The 23,158-nt window shown below is 34.1% G+C and overlaps 1 protein-coding gene across 2 annotated transcripts in view; it reads right to left on the bottom strand.

The window, feature by feature from the left end:
* FSTL5 (follistatin-like 5) overlaps positions 1–23,158 on the bottom strand; it is a 302,213-nt gene that overhangs the window by 121,811 nt on the left and 157,244 nt on the right. For both annotated transcript variants that reach the window (XM_014945551.1, XM_014945541.1), the window contains exons 5-6: positions 19,056–19,252; positions 8,367–8,487 (exon numbers count right to left, since the gene is read on the bottom strand). In XM_014945551.1, the coding sequence (XP_014801037.1) occupies positions 8,367–8,487; positions 19,056–19,252 (318 nt within the window). The remainder of the gene's footprint in view (positions 1–8,366; positions 8,488–19,055; positions 19,253–23,158) is intronic.

The raw sequence follows: 23,158 nt of genomic DNA, 5'->3' as shown, positions 1-23,158 counted from the left end.
AATAAAAATTTACTTCAACATGCAGTAATGATCTCCTTACATTAAATGGATTTTAAATTGGTGCATTCAGCTGTCTGAAAAATGAAACAACTATCTAGGCACATAAGGAAATACCTGGACATTTCACTCATGTCTTAAATTTAGACTAATGCACTCTGTTTTTTGTAAAAGGAAAAGGATTTCTCTATACGTTTCCTAAAGAAGTCAAATACTAAATAGAATTTCAGTTCTTTTTAAAGGAAAGCTAACTTATATTGAGGTGTAATATAATGATAATATTGAAAATTATTTTAGAAATTATGCTTAAATTAATATTTATTGTTGGTTAATACTGTTTATAGCAAGTTATTCTGGAAGTTGAAATTGGTAACCAATTTTGACTGTGAAATCCAGATAAAGAGCTACTGCCATGGGTGCAAAGAAAACAAGTAATGTAATGGTTATTGAGACTTTCTTACTAAATAGTATTTTATGAGCCTATTAATATTCATTATAGTTCCAGAAGAGTAATTCTGTCTTGAAGTAGAGATACTTAATATTCTTGCTAGTGGATTAACTAGTGACTATCTCCTTTAATGCACAGTCATTACTCCTTATGTTCTGATAGTAATTTTCCTTTCTCACTCCTTCCTTCCTCCCCCCACCCCCCTTTATGTAGAAAGAGTGCTTTCTTTAAAATTGTTACTAAAGAAAACCGTGACTATAAATGCAGAATGCACTGCATTCATGGAAATGGAATGCAGAGAGCTGGTGGAGTCTCTTTCTCTGGAGATACTCAAAACCCGCCTGGACACATTCGTGTACAACCTGCTCTAGGTGAACCTACTTTGGCAGGGGGTTGGACTAGATTATCTCCAGAGGCCCCTTCCAATCCCTATCATTTTGTGATTCTGTGATTCTGTAAACTTTTTGAGTATATCCTAAAAAGAAGGTATGGTAAACTCAGTTATCTCCCACATTGAACCAGATTCAAACAGGCAAAATACACCAACAGCTTAGCATACCCAGAGGACTTCTACATTGTCAAACAGCAAGACTTAAGATTTTTTTCCTAAAGGGCCTTTTTACTATGAGACCTTTTTTTAATTAAAAAAATTAAAACATTTCTAAAAAAAACCCCACCAAAATCAAACACCACTAACAAAAAAAAATCCCCAAAATCCACAAAAACCCACACAGATTCTTACTGTGGAAGCATGAAATAAACACATTTATCATCATTTGGAAATCACTTGGCATCAAAATGAATTCATTATGACTTAGTGGCATGTAAGAAGTTTCAGGCGTACTACTTCAATCCATTAAATAATATTTAATACCTTAAATATTTACTTGTTGGAAATGATCAGTTTAAAATTCTGCCCACTCAACAGAAGAGGCTGTATTCTTTTCCAGCTGAGAATCTCTAGATTAAAAAATGCACATATCATAGGTAGGATTTTGAAAGATAGATTCGTTTGAGCAGAAAAATATTACTATTAAGTCTAGTAGCTTCTACTCAGTATGATGTTAACCGGTATTTTCAGAGCTTAGGGCTGAATTATAATACCCTCTGGAACAACGTGATACATACTAGTTGTTGCTAAAAAGGAATTAATGGTAGCAGGAGAAAGAATAATACTGCTTCCCCCCTCAGAAAATCTTTCCTCTACTATTTGTTAGCCTGTTTCACTATTGAAGACTCATCATAGTTATAAAGCTCTGACTCAGATTCCATATTAAATACAGTATTTTGGACCTTATATTGAGGTCATTGGAAGTATAAATTCTGTAAGTATTTTTTGAGTTAGGCTTTGTGGACTTGAGGATAACTTACAGAAGCCAATGGGAAGTCTCTTTATTTCAATGAATAATTCAGTATAGATTTTATATTTAGATGATGATGTTGTTGAATTCTGGTCTATTTTGCTTTGGAAATAAAGATACACATTTCAAAAAAAAGATCTTGAGCATGTGCCTAAAATAATTGAATTTCACAAATCAAAATGGAAGTAAAGCTATCTTAATGAAAGCAGTGATGTTTTAAAAACATTTTTGAGAATCAAATGTAATAACTAAGCATATGCAATCATCATGAGCCCTGCATTCATGGAAACTTCTCGCTGCTTGCCTTTCCATATGATTCAAGACACAACAAAACACCAAGTTTGAACATCATATTAGGCACTGGCCTCACATTTCCTCCTAAAAGCTAAGCCCAAATACAAGTTCTATAATTTCAGCCCAGATCAACATCTATAATAGCAGCTGCTACTGTAGGTTTATATATCACTTCAAACAAATACCTTAGCAATAAGGGGTGCCTAAAATCTGAATGTGGTATCTGGGACCTGAACAGCATTTCAAAATTGAAGGTACTTTTAAATATATAAAGGAATAGCATGTACGGTACATGATCTTGAATAACAGCTGCATGACAGATTAGATATTGCTAATAGTGTTAAGTGGTAGCTGAAAGCACAAGTAGTTCCAGTGAAACTATAAAGGAAAACAAATAGAAGAAAGGACCTATTTTATTTTGGCTAGCTAATTCTCTCTGACAATTTCTTGTATAACTGGTGGTAAATTTTGCACTCAAGTCCTCAGTGTGAGGGCCTTCCATGGTCCCTTTTTTGAGCATAAGATAGCATTAAAAATAGTATTGCACTAACAATAGAAAACAATTCAGAGAGATATTGCTAGTTTATTTTCTTCATTTTAAGCAGGATGTCAACTGTTACATAGAACATTTAGTTCTATTATTTACAATAAACTTGTTATTTGTATTCATTGCATTCAATCAGTTCTATTCATAAATATCTAAATTAGCATCATTCTTTCTACTGCAATCACAAAGGGAAATACCTACATATACATCTGCATCTGCTAAGCGATCAAAAAGAAAAATTTATTACTATTTACTTGCTTGTGGTATGCCTGGAGGTTTTGCAACCCACCATGAAGGCCATCTGAAGTACCTGCTTTGAAATTTCATTTTAGACGGTATTTTAAAGGAGGAAAACACATGAGGTTATTTATTTTAGAAAGGAGTGCTAGAAGACAAACAAAAAGAGACAGCATTTACAGAAAACACAGAATTATCTTGATATCACAGGAGACATTAGACAAAGAAAGAAAATCCTCAAAAAATAAAGGAAACACATTGGTTAAGTTTTATTTTATAGAAGAGAAAGCTTTCAAGAATCTGTATTCCAAGAATCTGTGGCTTTCAGCCACTCTTTCAGAAAAAATTAAATATATTTTTCCCTGTCCAAAAAACCCTGACAGAAAATCTGTTGACATAAAATGCTTTAGCTTGGGGCTGGTTGGGGAGGGAAAACAAAGAAGTAAACCAAAACACTTAGATGGAGCTGGATCACTTTTAGGATAGAATTTTACATGGAGTGGCCAAAGCAGAAGGGGACTGAATCAGCCGACTCCAAGTCCCAAGCTCCCAAAACCTAGCTAAATACAAGCTTCTCTTTTATCTTCATATATTAATGGAAATGATTTTTCAGGCTCCTCTCTCCAGACACTCTTCATCTAGTTAAATTATAGATAATTATCTAGTAGATAGATGCTATAGCACCAAAAAAAGCTTCTCATGATATGAGTGAAAACAGGCGACACCCAGAAATCTACATCAGTCTTGCCAGTATTTAAACACTACAGAAACCAGTAAGCAACTTCATCTGACTATAATATTTTGTGAATCTGTACATGGCACAAACTTCCGAGGCAGAGGGCACCCTCTCACACATTTTCTTTCATTAGTACCTCAGCATCTGAAGGGTGAAAGGGATTTTTATTCCACTGTATACGGTTATTCACATTTGCTTGTCCTGTTTATTTTAAACTCATTTTGACAGATAAAATGAGACTTTCAAAAGTAATTCACAGAATATAAGCAAGCATATAGAGAATCATAGAATGGTTAGAGTTGGAAGGGACCTCAAAGATCATCTAGTTCCAACCCCCCTGCCATGGGCAGGGACACCTCCCACTAGACCAGGTTGCTCAAAGCCCCATCCAGCCTGGCCTTGAACACTTCCAAGGATGCGGCATCCACGACTTCCCTGGGCAACCTGTTCCAGTGTCTCACCACCCTCACAGTAAAGAATTTCTTCCTAATATCTCATCTAAATCTCCTCTCTTCCAATTTAAAACCATTCCCCCCCTGTCCTGTCACTACACTTCCTGGCAGAGTCCCTCGCCAGCTCTCCTGTAGGAGATACATGTATCTATATATGTAAAGATATATATTTATGTGAATGCTGATACATTTAAAACAGGTAATGATTAATCTTTGCCCTTAAGGTGTTTATTATCGATCACTAGAGAAAAAAAAAATTGCTCTTATCTGTGGGGAACTCTTCATAAAGCAGTACAATCTACAGTCATGTTTGATTCTGAATTTACTTTCTTTAGATGACAGCCATATTTCTAATTAAGTATGCCAATGGAAAAGAATTCCTACCTGCAAGTGCTAATGAAACAGTACTGATAATTAATCCCACAGATATGCATTCATATTTAAATAAAATGGAATTGCCTATCCCTTTAAAAAGAAACCACTTTAGGGCAGTAGGTTGTTCAACAGCATAGTGAAGATGGCTTTTAATCCTATCCAACTGTGTTCAAAATCTTGTCCAAGTGTTTTAAATACCATTTGAAATCACAGCTACAAATGTGCATCCTTGTTGTATGCTTGATTATCATTATCCCCTTATTAGGCTCAGGCTGATGACATAAGTATCTCTAATGCCTTCTCTCAGCCCTTTTCCGGCCTTCGCTTTTTTTTTTTTCCCCCAAAGTTCTATGTAGCATAATTCTGTGCTGAGTAGAGGGTGTTGACTAAGAATTGTATTTAGAAAACCAGAGCTGTTTAATCATCAGTAAATTAAAATATGTTTTAAAAGCATATTTTGGTACATATAGTACGTTTTATATTTTAGCAGCATTAGGTACAAACTGGCTTCAAAAGTACTCTTGGGGACTTGCCACATATAGAAACTGTGCTGTGACCCATACCTCCCCTACTTCTACAACCTAATCCTAGCATTTCAGTGCTCACATGACTCTGTCTTAACAAACAAGGCATTAGAACCGCTTCCCTTCTATGCCCTTTCTTCCACTCCCTCTCCATAGTTAAAAAACCAAATTACAGTTACATAAATAAAGAATAAACTCAAAGATCCCTTTGAATTCTGTGCAGCAGTTTTGAATAGCATCCATTTCTCCAGAGTTGCAAACCTAAATTTTCTCCACTACCCTTCTGGGTGAATGAATGTCACTAACTGCTTGTTGCAGCAGTTGGGCAGACAAACTTCAATGAGGAGAGTTCAACAGTTCTCAAATCCACCACTCAGATCCAGACCATAATATTTTAGAAGATGATCGCCTGCAAATACTATTACTCAGTTATAATCTTTTACTCATGCCAGTTATGAAAACTGCTTTGAAAAAAAATATCCTTCCTATTACGATTACAATCTGTTCTACATGTTTGCAAGTGTCCAAGCTGGTGAAAAGTAACTTTTTCCACAATGTATAAAATTAAAAATTTAGTATTATAATATATAGTTACAATAAATCATCATTATAACTTAAAAAAACAAAATTGAGATGATTAAATAATTAAAGAAAATTCTGGAAAAAAATCAGCTCATTTCTGTTTGGAATAAATATTTTCAATATTCTTATTTCCCTTTATTGAAGAAAATGAAAATGCTTAATTAATCATAGGCTGATGTTTAAATGAGGAGATACTTGTGTGTAGAATGGTGTATGGAAGATGTGACATGAGTACTTCTTGCCTAAATTTCCTTACATGGATCTGGTTCCCTATCTATATTAATTCTCTGTATCCTGGTAACTCCATACTTGCCATTACAAGTAACAGGTCAGAGGCTTTGCCTTAAGTAAAAAACAGAGGACCCTGGACTGGGGCTGTCACACAGGCTTTGCCTGGGTTTGGCTTGGCTTGTATGGAGAGCTTGGTTTCAGCTTGTTTAGCCTTGAAAGCAGAAGACAAATGACCAGCTGGCTACCATTTAATTTGTTTTGGTTTTGCTTAGATTAGTATACCTTTCCGTCATGATGTAGTTTTTGTTAATGCTATTGACCTAGGTCAGAATGACTGAATTCAAATTATCTCAAGAACAAATGTAATAGAACTAGAGTTAATCCTCAAATTTAGTTCAAGAGTATTTGTTTTTCCTTAATTACAGAGATAAATGTTATGTCACATTCCTTCAGCCTGTTGGGCACACAACATACAAGGAATGAGTACCTTTTTTTAGTTTTAATTTTTAAACAATGTACTGAATATGTAGACAGTTTGTTAAGAAACCCTACATTGAAGAATGAATCTTGCTAAAGAAATCATCCTCCAAGATACTATTATAGTTTTAAATAGGGTCTTCTCCACTATTTTATTGCAACAAAGAAACCTAAATAATTCCTAAATGTATGTACTCTGATATTTCTATTATCATTCATATTAAGGCAATGCTTAACATACCATATGGAAATAATCTTCATTATTCAAGAGTCCATTAAAAACATACAACAAAATGCTATCCTTCTGTCTGGAGTTCTGCAACTATGCAAAATAATCCCTCAGGAGTACTTCAAAGTTTTATGTGGAAGCAATGTTATGCTTCCATTAATACATGGTTTCAGTGTTTGCAAACAGCATGCTAACACCTTTAAACACTTCTTTAACCTTCTTTGATTGTTATATATTCCATATATATTTCCACATCTACCAATATAATCAAGATCTACAACAGCTATTCATATAATTTTAGATATTGCATGGGTACATTTCTATAGATGCTCTGTGATTCTGTATGTTTTGGTAAATCAGATTTGTATCACAACTTTTAATAAAGAAATTAAGGTATTTCTAGGGTTTCTAGGTATTTCCTAGGGTTTTACTGGTACAGATGAACCAATTTAACTCACTGCCACAAAGTCCAACCTTCTCTCATTCTTTCCCTCTCTCCCCTTTATTTCTTGGCTGCACTCTCCTTTCTTTCCTTTTGCAGGAGCTGTGGTCTGACCATTCGCTTATTCCATTCAGGTCACTTAAGTGGCAGAAAATAAACAGGATTGGGGGTGGGATGTGGAGGGTGAATATTTTTCTGCTGATTTAGTGAGGGATTCAGAGGAGAGACTGTGTCAGGACATGGCAAGAAAGGCAGTCAGACAATGTCAGGAAACAGGATCAAAGTTTTTTTAGCAGCAGTAAGCCACCAGTTCAGCTTAGCAGTATCACTTTCTGAAAGACTTTCAAGGAATTTAAAATAGAATTCAATGGGAAAAACTAGGAAACTTTCAGGTAGTCTTTCTTGATGATTAATTTCATATTTGTTCTCATTGCTTTCCACATAGCCGTTTTGTTTCTGTTCATTTCCTTTCATTACTTTTTAGTTTAAGCTCTGTGAGTAGTTTTGGATCTTTTTTCATTTGACATCATCTAAAGTGGCTAAGAGCTATGAGTTGTCCAAAGATAGAAACAAGACTAAAGCAACAGGCTGCCATGATTGAAAATGAAGATAAATGAATGGAGTCATCAATGAATAATCAAAATATAACTGTAGAAGTGCTGAGCACAAACTTGATTTCCTGTGCTGCCAGGTTGCTCAATGTAGAGCAATAGCGATTGAAACCAAAGACAGATTTCAAGATTCAGTCTCAGATTTGAGGTAGGTAAGAGTGAAAATAATCACTTCTGATCTGGACATAAGAAAATATACAGATATATCTTATATTACATGTAACATACCATATGAAAGTTCTCAACATCTTTCTTCTTTCTCCTACTCACTACCGTGCTGACCCATACCCCAGTGGTTTGGTCGAGATGTTCGTATGCACTGTACACATTTGTCCACAGTCACCTTTGGCATTCAGAGAGCAAATACATACTGGGCAAAACTACATCACAAATCTATATCTCTCTTTGAGTTCTAAGAAGACATAAAGCATCTGAAAGAAGTGGTACTTTTGTTGCAGAGTTTGTCAGAAATAATCTCATCATCTTTTTTGGTTCTACTGGTTATGTCCTGACCACACTATTTCCCACTTGTGTGCAATACAGACTTATTAATGTATGTTGGCATTAAGAAACATTATATATGAATTCTTCATTACGAACATCCCTCAGAAATCTGGACACTAATGGATCTTTCATTGATTTCTGCTAAAAATTTCTCTACTTAATCTCGACTGTTAAATTATACTCATTATTTACATCATCAGGATGTTTACAGCATCAGGATATATTAAGATTTAAAAATTTAAAAAATGACATTTTAGAGAAACAAAGCAATAGAGAAAAAAGAAAACTGAAAGAAGAATAGGCTAATCTTTGTACTTACGAAAAGCTCTATAGAATTCTTCCAGAGCTAGGTGCTTGTCACTATTATAATCATCGTATTTCAGCAAATCGAACAGAGAGCAGTCAGACAGATCCTTGCCAAGCTCATCCCGTTTTATTACCTGACAAGAAAATTATAACCATGAAATTACATTTGAGCTTTTAGAGTTCTCTGGTATAATTAATTGTTTCTAATAATCATTTAATAGATCATTTTAAGGTTGCTGTGGGGCAATGAACTGCAACTGTGTAAAGTCAGGGATTTCCAGTTACTTTGTAATTATTTATTGCAGTTTTAAAAGTTAATGCCTTTAGGACAGACTTGCTAAGAAAGTTTTTAGAATATATAGGGAATATTTATAATGGGGATAGATAGAAGCACTAAAAAGACACTGAATGTTAAAGTTCATCTTACTTTACACGTATAGGAATAATGATCAAGAATTCAAATATACTTGAAATAATAATTTCCCAAGTACACATGATGTAATGTCTTTTTCTTCTCAGTCTAAATTCTAACCACAAAAACCAAATTCAAGCATTTTAAAAAATAACTAAAATAAACTCCTGTTACCCTACTAATTGTATCAACTTCTTACAGGCGTTTGACAAGCCTATTACCTTCCCAAAGACCTGTTATACAAGTAGCTGACCTGAAAAGGCTCCTGTTTCTCAAGAAGGGCACATAGACTTTGTAATCAGATCACAATTAATAGCTATTAGATTTGAACTCCAAATAACTTCTCCCAGAGAAATGTTCTTTAATTTGTGCACCATTTTGGTTTAAAGTCTGTAAATGCTTTAGACATGTACCTTGATTCCATTCAAGGAATTTTTAAGATGCTGATAACCACAAATACTCAGAATTCTCATTTTACAAGGTGCACATATCACAAACACTATCACATGAAAGAACCAAACTGAATGTAACTCCTTGTTGTAATGTTGCACAGTTTAAAGTTTTGTACCAGGCACAGAAAAAATAAATATGACTATAGTTAATTCCTTTGTAAAATAATTACTCTTCTTGCTGTCTACCTGTCTCCCAAAGTAACTACAAAACCATTACATCTGTAATATCATATTTAGCTTCTGAAAAAACGGGATACAAAGGCTTTTGTGTTTCACTTGCTCTGCAAAGGAATCATCAGGAATAGAAAGGAATGCATTCACTTATTATTCACATAAATAGAAAATTTCTAAACAAATAGCAGACAATAAAAGGAGCATTAGAGCAAAGAAAAATGACACAAACATTCTGTCCTATCAAAGATAATCTTATATATACTAATATAAAAATATTCTAAAAAGAAAATAACCTTGTTAGTACACTAGAAAGACAAGAAAAATCACCACAAAGCGAGCTTTAGCTATTATTAATTAAGGATTCATACTACACGACCTGAATATTAGTACTAGATACTTTTCATGTTTTAAAAGTCTGTTTATTAAGTTCACATTAAACTGAATTAAGAAAAAATGAAATTTTGTAGGTCTTGCAGCCGGTACATAAAGGACAAAAATGCAGTCTGGGAAAAATTAATAACTCGAACTAAGTCCACTGCCATTACACAAATACTACTAAAGATATAACATGTTTTGAAAACTTCACTCTAACAGAAATATCTGAGATTTCAAGGCCATTAAGTGTATTTAAAATCATAGCTGGTTCATGAAAAAGGAATATTTGGGATGAGAAGCATTGTTCCTTTGTTTTTTTTTTCATATAGGCTGGTCTGAAATAGTTTAAAACACTTGTTACCACTAGCTTCAATTGTACAAACAAGGATTAAACTTTACAACTAAGGAGATGAAACAAAACCTTTGTTAAAGCCCACCAACACCTGCCACTATAGCATCATATTTTTAATTGCATATTAGTGTTCTCAGCTTCAATCCTGTGAGTTGAAATCTGCCTCATGATGCTTTCCATTTGTATTTGATTGAAAATAAAAATAATTTTTAAAAGATTAGTCAGAATGACTGAGATATTTCCAAGAACGATACTATGGACAGGTATGATTTTTTTTCCTAGCACTTATTTACTTTTGATCGTCAGTAAACCAGTGATTTTGATCACAGATACAAGATTCAATGTTTGGTTATATATCGGTTGACAATATACTTGGGGGTTCTTTGGAAAATTCACTCAGTTTTGATAAATACACAAATCCTCAAAAAATGTCCATGAGAACAAATTTTATTAGGTGAGTGATTTTATAAGAAGTGATTTCATATCATGATTAATCTTAACTATCTGTCATTCAATGTTAAAAGATCTGTTCCAATTTTTATCCAATAGGAATTCTCTTGTGCTGGATCTAGCCATCTCCCAAATCTGCATGTGATCTGTGGATCAGATCTACTCTGATTAAAAGCAAAATTAATCTTTGTGGAGATTTTGGTTGGTTGGTTGATTTTTTTCTCTTGAAATGATGGGGGATTAATATTAGATCAAAAAGGTATAACTCAGAATAGGTATTAGGGTGTAGGGATTTGGATTTTGAAAAATTACCTGTTTCTGTGGTTAGATAGATCAACTGTGATACAAAATTACAACCAAATGAAAGTAAAGGCAAAGCTGACTACTAACCAAGCTATTAGCCAACAGAGAAGTTGTTTAGCAACTAATGTTAGCATCAAGGGGTTTAAAACCATCAGGATCACACTGCCTGTTGACAAGAGTCCCTAATTCACTCGTTGAGGACACATTTCTCTTGACATTACCTTCTAACATGTCAGTGAAATTCTATAAGGTGGGATATACAATGACGCAGCACAAATATTCAATCAGGGCAAGAAAAATTGTCAGTATTTGTTCAAGAAATAAACAGTGGAATTCACAAAGACTGAATATTTTTTGTTATTCCGAATGCTGTTAACAACACCATATTTTAATACTGTCTTCTAGGAAATACAGCCTGTCAGACAACCCCATTTCTCATTTCCTTTTACTTATGTAAGGGATTCAGTTTACGAAGCTGAACATAATAGCTTCTTGTAGGTATTTTTAATTTCACACTCTACATCATTACAAGAGAAAAACTATACCATATCAATAAGACATATACTACATGAATAATAGTGTCAGTAATTGTAAAACCTGAAAAATATAGATGTTAGTAAGGAATCATCAATGGCTGAAAGAATCCAGTGGTATTTTGAAAGTCTGGGATCTCATCCCAATCCTTCTCGATAATTTAAAAATAAATACAAAAAGAAAATTGGCAGATGGTATATACTGTTGAAGTGAATAATAATGAGGAGATGGACAGGGCAACATATGGAATGAAATGGTTCGCATGGCTGGACATTTTCAGGAAAAGGATCTGTGTTTTCAGAGCCAAAGGCAAGGTCATTCATCTAAAACAAAGAACATAGACTATACCTTAATGAGGATAAGTGGGCCCTGGAAAGCATTTTGTCTGAAAAAGAGGCAAGATATTCTGTGGATAAGGAAGTCTCATAAATTCCAGGATCATTCTGCAGCCTAAGCAAGCAGTATGAATTTTGGAAATGTAACAAAGTAACTAGGGGTAGAAAGACAATGTTGGGACTGGTATTGAAACACAGCATTCAGTTTTGACTTGTACATACTAAAACTTACTGCTGAGAAACTAGAAGTGAACTTTTAAAGTTAGAAAGTATCCAGGAAAGCAATCAGAATCCTGCTGAAGACACTTTGCTTTAAGAAAGCTAAGAAAAATCAATCTCCATAGGTTTGGGGGTTTTTCTTTGTTTTTTTTTTTAAAGGGAGACTAAGAATTAACGGCATTACATTCCACAGGTACTTTCCCAGGGAGGGGGCTGCAGTGTAGGGAAGGATGTTTCAATGTAGCAAACAGAAGTTAATAGGACAGGAAAAATTAATAATACCTCTGAAACCAAAAAAGAAAAGAGACAGGAACAATTAACCTTGAATCCTGAGATTCTTATGTTCTCCGTGATGTTTTCAAATCAAATCTAAGGTATATCTTTACTGCTTCAGCCAAAAGCCATTATGGGGTTTTAATTAAAATTGTAGAACAAATAGAATAAAATTCCATGTCTATGATACAGAAGTTAGATTAGATGATCTAACAGTGTGCCTTAAGTTTTAAATTCTATTAATGTTTGTCTATGGAGGAGAGAAGAGTAAAATTCAAGCAAATTGATTCTTGAGCTAATTCTCTAAATCTAGCCAGTCTTCTCCTTGGTTAAACTAAACAGACAGTAATTAAGAGTTAGAGAGGCAGGATACAAACAGGTAAAATTTTAAGTGTATCACATGTTAGAAATACCTTAATATAAAGGTTAAAGTCTGATTAATTTGATCTGCACCATTTTATGATTATGCCATACAAGTCACACATGGGATTATTTGATTTCAGAGTTTTTGAGATGAAAATTCAAACCAGAGGACGTTTACAAGTATTTATGCTTAAAAATTTTACTTTACATTTTCATGAATACAGTGAAATACCTTTCATATCATGAATAGCTAAAAAGTAAGACATAGAGCAAAACTGCTGCTCTGTTTGTGGCTCATTGTGAAACTCTACAAATACTGAAAACTTTGAAATTTATCTAAATTTTCAAATTAAATATGGCATTTCTGAACTATGAACCTTGTTCTTGAGAACTGACTACTCTTTGAAACATGGAGGAGGAATTTATATTATTTGGAAAATATTGTTTGTTTTGAGGATAGAGCACACAATTACTTATTTTGCATGCAATAGCACACTGTTAGTGTAGCCAAGTGCAAAACCTCTCAGGAGTTTAGTCAGTACAATCCAAATCTCAGGAGACTGTGAAACTTAATCTGATTAAAAATGATAAACTGCGTGTCAGAGTAGATTGTTTCACTCATTTCAATTTGATTTCTGACAGCCACAATGAAAAGTCTGCAGATTTTAAGAAACTAGTCCAGAAATAGCAGCATTTCCTTTATTAGTCTACCTTCCCAAAAATTTTGTCAGTCAGTGGTTTTTTGGTTGCCTGTGATTGATTGTCTTTATGCACTTCACCAAAGAAAATGATACAGAAATACAGTTACAAACAAAAACTTCCTTTACAGTTAATATGGTGGCTCAGTTAATCTGAAGTTCACCTTCCCTAAAAGCAAGTATCTCAGCACAGTGGTATCACTCAGTGCCTTATCTGAGTACATCAATTGGGAATTGTGCAGCAGATAATTCTGACTGCATGACGGCTTCACTGACCTTGTTCCACCATCTTCCACAGTAGTACACTTAAAAGCATTTCTTCTCAGACTTTAGGTATGGACTTTGTTCCTATCCAGAAACTGAGAAATTCATATCTGCAAGATCATCTAGCAATTTGGGATCGTCAGAGGTATATAAGCATTCCAGACCCTAACTGCAACTCATGTTAGGGTCTGGAATGCTTATATACCTCTGACGATCCCAAATGCTCCATTTGAACTGAAGCTATTTTAAAGCTATTCATAACACTTTTTTTCTTTACATGACATTCCAGTAGGTTAGTGATAATAAAAATAAATACTACAGCCTAAATAATAATGCATCCCTAATTAATAGGCAGAAAATAAGTGGAACTACAGCTTAAGAGGCAAAATATGCTTTTGCCTATGCCACATGTAGGAAACACCAAAGTTGATAAAAAATTCAATAAGAGGAGCTAGGATTATTATCCCTTTCCTCAGTTACAAGTCTCCAAATAACAAATAGTAATACCACCCTAACAAAGCAAAATCAAAAGTCATAAGGGTAAAAATTTAAAGGCCAGGGATCCAACAAAGTATTCTGATGAGAGTCTGGGAAACCAATGCTGACAACACTTGCAACTTACTTTAGTTGTAGCTGTACAAGTGCGTGCCATGGAGTATCAGGTGGCACAAAGTATAACAGCATTATCATTAATAGTGAAATAATTTCTTCTGATCTCAGTGGCTCAACACAGGGAACACATTAGGAATCTTAATCTTTGAAGGAAAAAATTGAGTCATAATTCCAGCCAAGTTGTCGCATAAAAAAGGACACGCTTCTGTTCCCTATTCACAAACAAGCAACAGTTTGTTGACAAATATAAAAACCAATAGTAATTGAAGTAAATATGAGAAAAAAGAACTTAAAGACTAAACAACAACAAGAAACTAATTAAAATGTTATCTTACCTATGCATTTTGCAGCAATTAATGCAGTATTAAACAAACCAATTAAATGCATAATTCCTTCAGATTACACATTTCTAAGATAGTACATAGTAACCAAGTTGTTCCTAGATACAGCTCTATTCATCTAGAGTGCGCATTCTTCTAAGTTATGGCATAGTCCTGAGATTTAGAGATAAATACACATACTTACACATAGCCATAAAGACAACAGTACTTAATTTCTTATTTAAAATTTGTTATTTTCTTAGTACATTTTATATTCAAACTCTTGGATTTATCCTTTATGTAAAGATCATGTATATACATACACACACCCAAACCTTGTGTATTTATCCACAAACACACATGGATTTATAACACTATTCAAAGGCTCATTACACCTTGAGAAATGTGTATTTCTGATGTCACCTATAATTGAAGCATCTTAAATTGATATGTGAAAATGGCATGTTTAATCTTACAGTAGTTCCCATCATTTCCCTGAAATAATGATGAACTTTGTACAGTTTTCTGAGAGTGAGTAGTTGGCTCATTTGGCTGTTTCTTGATTGGTTTTGCTTAGTCTCATTAACTGGAATTAAACTGCACTGAGAAAGCATAAAAATAAAATGCAGAAGTAAGGATGAGTTTCTATAAAATGTAATGTATTTTCCTATGTTAACCTGGTAAGTAACAGAACTGTATGCATGGATTTGAAATTACAGATATTAGTTGGATAAGTCAGGTTGCTAAACTCTTTCTTTGACTCAAGAAAATAGATCATTAGAAAAGCAGAAAAGGAAGAAGAAAAAAAAAATTATTATTATATATTCAACTTGCTTTCAGACTATGTGACTTGCTTTTTCTATAAAATATTGCTTTTTTAGCTTGCCAGTATAAGAAAAAAAAAGAAGGAAAGCAGCTCGAAGTCTAATCAAGTCCAATCAAGAGTAGATTATTTCACTTTCACACACAGAAGGAGCTTGAATTTCACCATTGAACACGATGAAATGTTCTTAAAGCTTAGGTATCTTTCACTGATAGTAACCAGAAAAAGCTTACTGTTTATAAAATGGCAAATCTACCACACAGGAATAACTGCATTCATCACTGGAAAAACACATTTTATTCCCATGTCTCCCCATAACATTTCAAATATTGATTTATCTTCTATACAGCAACAACAATATACAGTAATCAAGCAGTCTACAGTGACAGAAACACTGATGTTCCATTTATAACTTTGTATTAAATTCCAGTTTGGTTTTGCATACGTTAAAAGACAATGGATAAACAAGTGAGTCTGTTAGAAACTAAATATTCATAGCTAACCAGAAGAATCAATTGTTTTCCTTTATTTTCGATTAATTTAAATTCTTTCAAAGTGCTTTAAAACCAAACCAAACCAAAACTTCAAGGACCAGCCCACTTTGCTAAAAATCTTGCAGACACATTGCATTTATGTTAGACCAGAGGTGATGAAGATGACAAGATTCCTGAATGCCTGAATTGTTCAAATGAAGAAAATAAACAGTAGCTTGCCAATTTATTGTTTTAACACTTGAATTATTTTTTAAATCTTTCTCACAATTTGAAAAAGCTTTTCTAATAAAAAAAATCAGTATTTTTGCTTTTTCTGGAGAGGAATAACTGTTTCTTTTGCATCAAGACACAAATTCAAGAACTTTATGATTTCTGATTCAAAATACATTAATAAAAATTGGAGTGTTTCTATCATCATTTCCAGTCTCCAACTGATTAATTTTAATTTTACATTAGGCAGGATGTCTATATGGACACCTATGAGATGATAAAATGCAGTCCAAGAGCCTGGTTGCACTCATTGCATAGCAAGACTGAGGAAATGTAAAATTTAAGGTGCACTAAAAACTGAAGTTCAATATTCATGTGAACTTAAATTGACTTCAGGAGTCCTTGTTGTTTTCTACAATAGGTATGTTATTTTTCATATTCCCTTAATATGATTAAATTTAAAATGCAGAAAGGCACTATTTTTTCTGACAGGTCTGCAGCTTGCAAAACTTTTGCTGTATCGTGAGAACAACTGAGACAATTTCTGCCGATACTGAGAACATTTTCAAGGTACAATTGTGTCACCCATTCAGTCCTAGGGAAGTTCAAAGACTTTTCTGACGCTGCCTCTCCCACGCTCCCTGCAATCGTATTCTCAAGAAAGTTAATTGGCCCGGCAATCTCTCAATGTCAGGTTCCTCTCTCACATCAGAAATCAATACTTTCTAGATAGAGTATTCAAGACTAGGTCTTTTTGTTTCTTTTATCCTACCACAGCAATTCATATTTTTAGAACTACTGATAGCTATCATATACACTAAGGGCAGAAGAGAGCAAGAGTCTAATCCCACTTTGCAAAACGATCTTGATTTATCAATCTTTTATGTTGAAAAAGAACAAAAAACATCAGTGGCCTAAACCATAGGAGGACAAAATAAAAGTGTCAAGTTTTCAACAATCAAAGACAATACTTTGAAAAACAATGTATTTCATTTTAAGATATTGCTCTGAGTTCTTTTGTCCTGTTTGAAGTCTCCAGAGAGAACTGAGTCACATAGTTGATTTGTTCTCAGTAAATATGCAGTTTATAATCTTCCTCCATCAGGTGAAAGCAAAGATTTACAAATATTGAGATTATATGGGAGCTGGGTTCTTAATTGTAAAACCACACATTATTCTGTGTTTTGCAAAGGTGCTTCGGTGATTCCTTTTGTCATATGAAAGAGACACAAAGGTTCTCAGCTGAAGCATCTGCTATTGAGAAGTCTTCCTGAGAAGCAGGTGTAGCTTCTCTATTTTTCTTCTACTAACTAAAGAATGATCTCTGATGGCAACAGGTTAATTCACTGTGTCTCTTGTTAGAACACACAATAACAAACAGCACAGCACTAAGAATGAACTTATTATTTTTACATTGAATAATTTGCTATTTCTGCAATGAATTTTAGCAAAAAACCAAAGCACCATGTTTGGGCTGTGTGACCTGTTCCCACACTTGTGAAAAACCATTGCTTTATGTTGCCATTATAAATTCATTTTTCTAGAAAAAATTACATGGGAAAAGTAGGTATATAAAGTTCGAAAACACCATAAAGGAAGAATTATTTTATTTTTTTAAACTAGGTTTGACACAAAGAAACAAAGGAAAGAGAAAAAGCGTATGTGTAGCTACTGAATAGAGAAGAACTGTTTCTTTATACAAACTGGAAATTTTGCAAAATATTTTTGATACTGACCTTCAGCGCTAGTACTTCAGTCCTGCTCCTTTAATGAAAATAACATGATTCACCAATAATTACATAATGGATTTGTACTGGCGCAAGAATTCAACTATTTTCCAGTAGTTACATGAGGGCTATGGCAATAGTCAAGCTATTTTAAAGTGGTAAAATAAAGAAGGATTTAAAATTTAGTTTCTTTAGCCTGCTAACCAATACACTAATTGCTATCACATTGTTTCAGGTGTTGGTGATATATATATCTGTAAGTATTAAAAATAATTTGCACACTATATCTGTGACACCTATGCATCTTATGTATTAATACAATATATTAATATAAGAAGTATTATTTGTAAAATATATACAGGCACCAAATTCCCTAGAAGTTGAAGACCTGAAAAAATTCTAAGAAACAGTGGAAAACCCAATCTTACAAATACAGAAAAAGAATATTTTTGGTTTTTTGAAATGGGTAATTTATTATTATTTGAAATGATACCTGTATTTGCATGCAGCCTCTGGTCCTGAAAATTGACACTAAACCTTTAGAAGTTAATTTTATGGAAATGATAACTTGAGCCTAACACCTTAGGTATTAGATATTAATTTGTAAGTATTTCTTAACACTGCCATGCAACTTAAAATATAGGATTATGTTCAACAGTGGCATTTAACAAATCTTAACTTTTCTTGTCTTTTTAAGTGCCTGACCAGCATTAGACTCAATAATATAGTTCAGCCATGATTATGTTTCTTGAACGTGGACTTCTCCATTATCTAGTAAATCAAAGTATATTTGCTACAACAATGCTCTTTAACAAAATGAATCCTTCTAGGTAGATTAAAGCTACTGCTATCCTGTATACTAGAGCAACAATTATTGGTTTACATCCATACTTAGTTCAAGCTTGCTGTTTAGAGAATCCCATGAACTTTCTTTCCAAGACTCCTTCTGTACTTCTCTAGCCCCAAGTTATATAAAGCAATAATACACATTTAGTATTCCAGAACTGATTAGAAAATAATTTTCATAGTTTTTAACTTCTAAAATACATTCATACACTTGGACTTTACGGTACCACACTGTGGATAATAAAACAACTCATGGTCAAAGCAACCTATTATACTTGAACACTCCAAGGTGTATCCCAAAAAATCACTGCATTTTCTGAATAATTCAGCTTTCCCAAAATTCTCGAATGAATTGTTCTACTTCAGAGACTAAAGTGAAAGCATCTAAGACATAATATACCGTGTGTGTCCTGACAAAAACAACTGAACAACTACTTTGCAAATAGAAACAAAATCTAAATCTTACCTGAGATAATTCATTAGTGTCCACAAGTCCATTGCTGTCTGAATCAAAGTAATTAAACATTTGATCTACGAGAAGTTTCTTTAAAACCATTTTCTCATCAAAGGTTTTATCTTTTGATTGTGCAATGTATCTCCGATTTTGTAGATCCAGTAACATATTTTTCACTTTGGTATATTCAGTAGGTTTGCATTTATCTCCTGCAAAGAAAACACACAACACAAGATTATTTTGAATTAGATTTCTTATTAAGATTTTAAAAGTATATTTAAAAAAAAAAATAATGGAAAAGCAGAGAGTATTAACTTCTTATAGCAATACCAACAGGGTTGCTTTATGAGGCAAGGAATTTTTCTGTAGTAGTTTCTTCCATATAATTTCCTTGTCTGGTCTTCAGATTTAGGCCAAAAAAATGATTGCACTTCTGGATACTTTCTGCAGACAAAGTTTTCTGTGTATGGAACCTAAGTCTTAACAGTTTCCAAGCACGTACTTTTTTCATTTAGATCATTCTAGAAAGGTACATCTGAAGTTTTTTTTTAAATGTTAGCTTTAGTAAAGCATTTTGTATAAACAAACTGAATACTGCAATGTAATATATGCAGTAAAATCTGAAAATATGAAAATGATACACTATAAAGAATGTATTTCATAATAACATTTGACTTCAGAAAGGAGAAACTACACTTGAGTGCTCATGTGCTAGCTCTGCCTTTTCATTTACGGGACACAACAAATGTATTTGAACAAGAGAAGGTGGGATTACTGGAGGAAGAGAAAGGGTATCTCTGACAAGTTTATTCTTCTCATTATCAAGTCTTCTATAAAGCAGAAATTGCTACAATAAATGTCCTTCATACAGTGATTACAGTCACTATGTATTCTAAATCAAAGCACAATATAGTGTATGCCTGGTATTCTCTTATTCAGTTGCTGTGTATTCTAAATTGAACAGAGAAACAGTTTCGAAGTTTTTTGTTTTATTATGATAACCGTAGTATTTCAAGAGGGTTTTTTTGTTTTGTTTTTTTTTTATATGATGAGACATATAAATGTAGACCAGCAAAATACCATGTATTTGTTGCAAACATATATTTACAGTAAGCTACTACTTAAATTAAATCCATATAGTGAATTCAAGGCCAGAGCAGTATGCTGACTAGCAAATAAAGTTACATTCCATTCTTCTTTTTAGATGCTATGATGAAGATACAAGTATTAATGACGAACGAGTATTTACCTCATAGAAACTGCTTAGGAAGTTTTTTTGCTTTGCAAGTGGATCCTACTTAAGAAATGTCTGAGTTACATGTATGAGACTGGAATTTATTATTTTGGTGCATTTAGTGGCATACGCATTATGGTGACTGCAACATGTACACCTTCATCACCATTTCATCAGATGGAGAGAGAAAAAGCTCCTTAATGCTTCTCACTATCCTAGAAAGACTCAGATCTAGAAGAGAAAGTCTCCTACGACAGAAGCTAAATTGTGGAAGTAAACAAAATGTTTTTAGGAATCAAAATCACTCTAGGATTTACCTATTTTATTTCCTCTAAAAGCCACTGCCTGTCATGTAGCTACCTACAAAACCCCAACTGAAGTAACAGCAGTAAACAAAACCAAGCTCTATTTAACTGACAGCCTAAACGATACATGGTATTTGCATATTTGTCCTTACCTGACAGAGGCATGGAGATTGAGGACATACACTTTGTAAGAGTTGAGTTCTACATGACTGTTTTTCAGGGATCTGATGCAGAAAAACACGTTTATTCCTTAACCATTCTGGAGCTGCAATGAGCAAACCTGTCCATCTGAATGGATATAGGCTCCAGGTGGTGGGGAGTGAAGAGAGCACTTAACTTTAACGTACTCTAATTCATTTGGGTGAACTCCAAAAGACTGGGCCAGGAAAATAAGTATTATCTTCGTCTCTCCTAGATAACTTTTTCTGGTTGTCGTATCCTGACACAATTTAGTTTTCCTCTGGTACAGCTGAAATCTAACACCATTTTATCTACAGCTCTGGGGCAAAAAGAAAAGACAAATCCTAGCTATTTCTTAGCTACTGTACTGTTCAGACCTATTTAGCACATCCAGATTTTATTTCTTATAAATTATTTCTGATCAAATGGTTCTCATTCTGCAATGCTAAAACTGCAAAGAGATGTGTTTACCTTAGAGACATGAAACAAAAATAAAACAGTTTATTTCTTAATAGTATAAGTTAAATCTTGTATTTGTTATAGTATCTGATGAGTTAGAGAAATAAAACAAAAAAGTCACATTAGCTTTTCCCTTGAGGCACAGCATAATGCCACTCGTTTTAATGATTGATCAAAAATTTAATATAGGTTTCTCCCTTCTACAAAAACAACAATGATGTTAATTTTCATTAGAATATTAAAGTTTATTTATTTATTAAGTATGGAGAACATTCACATAGGTAGCACAAAGATGACATGAAAGATTACATAAGTGTAAATTTAGAGAAAAAATAAAATTTATAAAGCATATGCTCATGAAAAGCATTGTAATAATTGGTCATTTTTCATACTTATAACTCAAACTAGTGTTTATGGAAGAAAGTTTTACTGGAAGCTCAACAAAAGAACATAATTTCCTAAGAAATTTGATGGGTTGAGGCCAATGGTATGAGATTCAGCAAGGCCAAGTTCCAGGTCCTGGACTTGGGTCACAACAACCCCATGCAGTGCTACAGGCTTGGGGAAGAGTGGCTGGAGCGCTGCCTGGCAGAAAAGAACTTGGCGGCATTGGTCAACAGCCAGCTGAATATGAGCCCAAGTGGCCAAGAAAGCCAGCATCCTGGCCTGTATCAGGAACAATGTGGTGAGTAGGTCTAGAGAAGTGATTGTTCCCCTGTATTCGGCCCTGTTGAGGTCCCACCTTGAGTACTATGTCCAGTTTTGGGCCCCTCGCTACAGAAAAGACACCTAGGTGCTGGAGTGTGTCTAGAGAAAGGCAAGGAAGCTAGTGAGGGGTCTGGAGAACAAGACTGATGAGGAACAGCTGAGGGAACTGGGATGGTTTAGACTGGAGTAAAGGAGGCTGAGGGGAGACCTTATCGCTGACCTATCAGCTAGAACTACCTGAAAGGAGGTTGTAGTTAGGTGGGGGTTGGTCTCTTTTCCCAAATGACAGGCAATAGGACTAGAGGAAACAGCCTCAGGCTGCACCAGGGGAGGTTTAGATTGGATACTAGGAAAAATTTTTACACTCAAAGAGTTATCAAGCATTGGAACAAGCTGCCCAGGGAGGTGGTTGAGTCACCATCCCTGGAGGTATTTAAAAGATGGGTAGAGATAGTGCTTAGAGATATGGTTTAGTGATGTTTTTTGTCAGTGTTAGGTTGATGGTGTTTGGTTGGACTAGATGATCTGAAAGGTGCCTTCCAACCCAGGCAATTCTATAAGCCTATGAGAACATGCTGCTAAAATCTGTTAAAGCTCTTCTACACTAAGATAACTTTTCATTTTTATTTTTTCTCTTCCTGTGATGTCTTTGGAAATATTTCAAACCTGAAAAGTAGCTCAAACCTATCAATATGTTGTATTAGTTGGTAACAGAAAATTTTAATGTCTCTTTAATATTAATGAAAATAGAATTAACTTAAGATGTTATTTAATTATCTAAAAAATAGCTCTTTTATAGATACCGAAACATCCAAATGGCAGTCTGTTGAAAACCAGCTGTGAATAAGGTGAATACAGTTCACAAAACCATTTCATGTCTCTACAACCCATCTTCAGTAGATGATTATTTTATACTCAACAATAGTGTTAAAGCTTATCCTCCTTATGGCGCTGTTTGTACCATGCCTGTAAGATAATAGCTGTAATTTGCTCTCAGCGCATATCTGCTCACTCTACAGATCAACCTGACTGAATTACAGTCCCAGTCATGATAGTCCTGCAGCTTCTAGTGTGTATATTTTACGTTTGCTAGAGCCCAGACTGATTCTTTTAGTGCTTCCCTAACTTGTTTGAAAGCTAGTCCTCGTGATGAAAATACTGCTAACACGTTTCGGAAAAATCTCTGTTGGCCATCAGTTATGGCTTAAAGCAGATACTATTTTCTTTCT

This window comes from Calidris pugnax, unplaced genomic scaffold, assembly GCF_001431845.1.
Source record: "Calidris pugnax isolate Ruff unplaced genomic scaffold, ASM143184v1 scaffold15, whole genome shotgun sequence".
Lineage (NCBI taxonomy): Eukaryota > Metazoa > Chordata > Aves > Charadriiformes > Scolopacidae > Calidris > Calidris pugnax.
The sequence above is the reverse complement of the archived record's forward strand: the minus strand, read 5'-3'. Positions and strand labels throughout refer to the sequence as shown.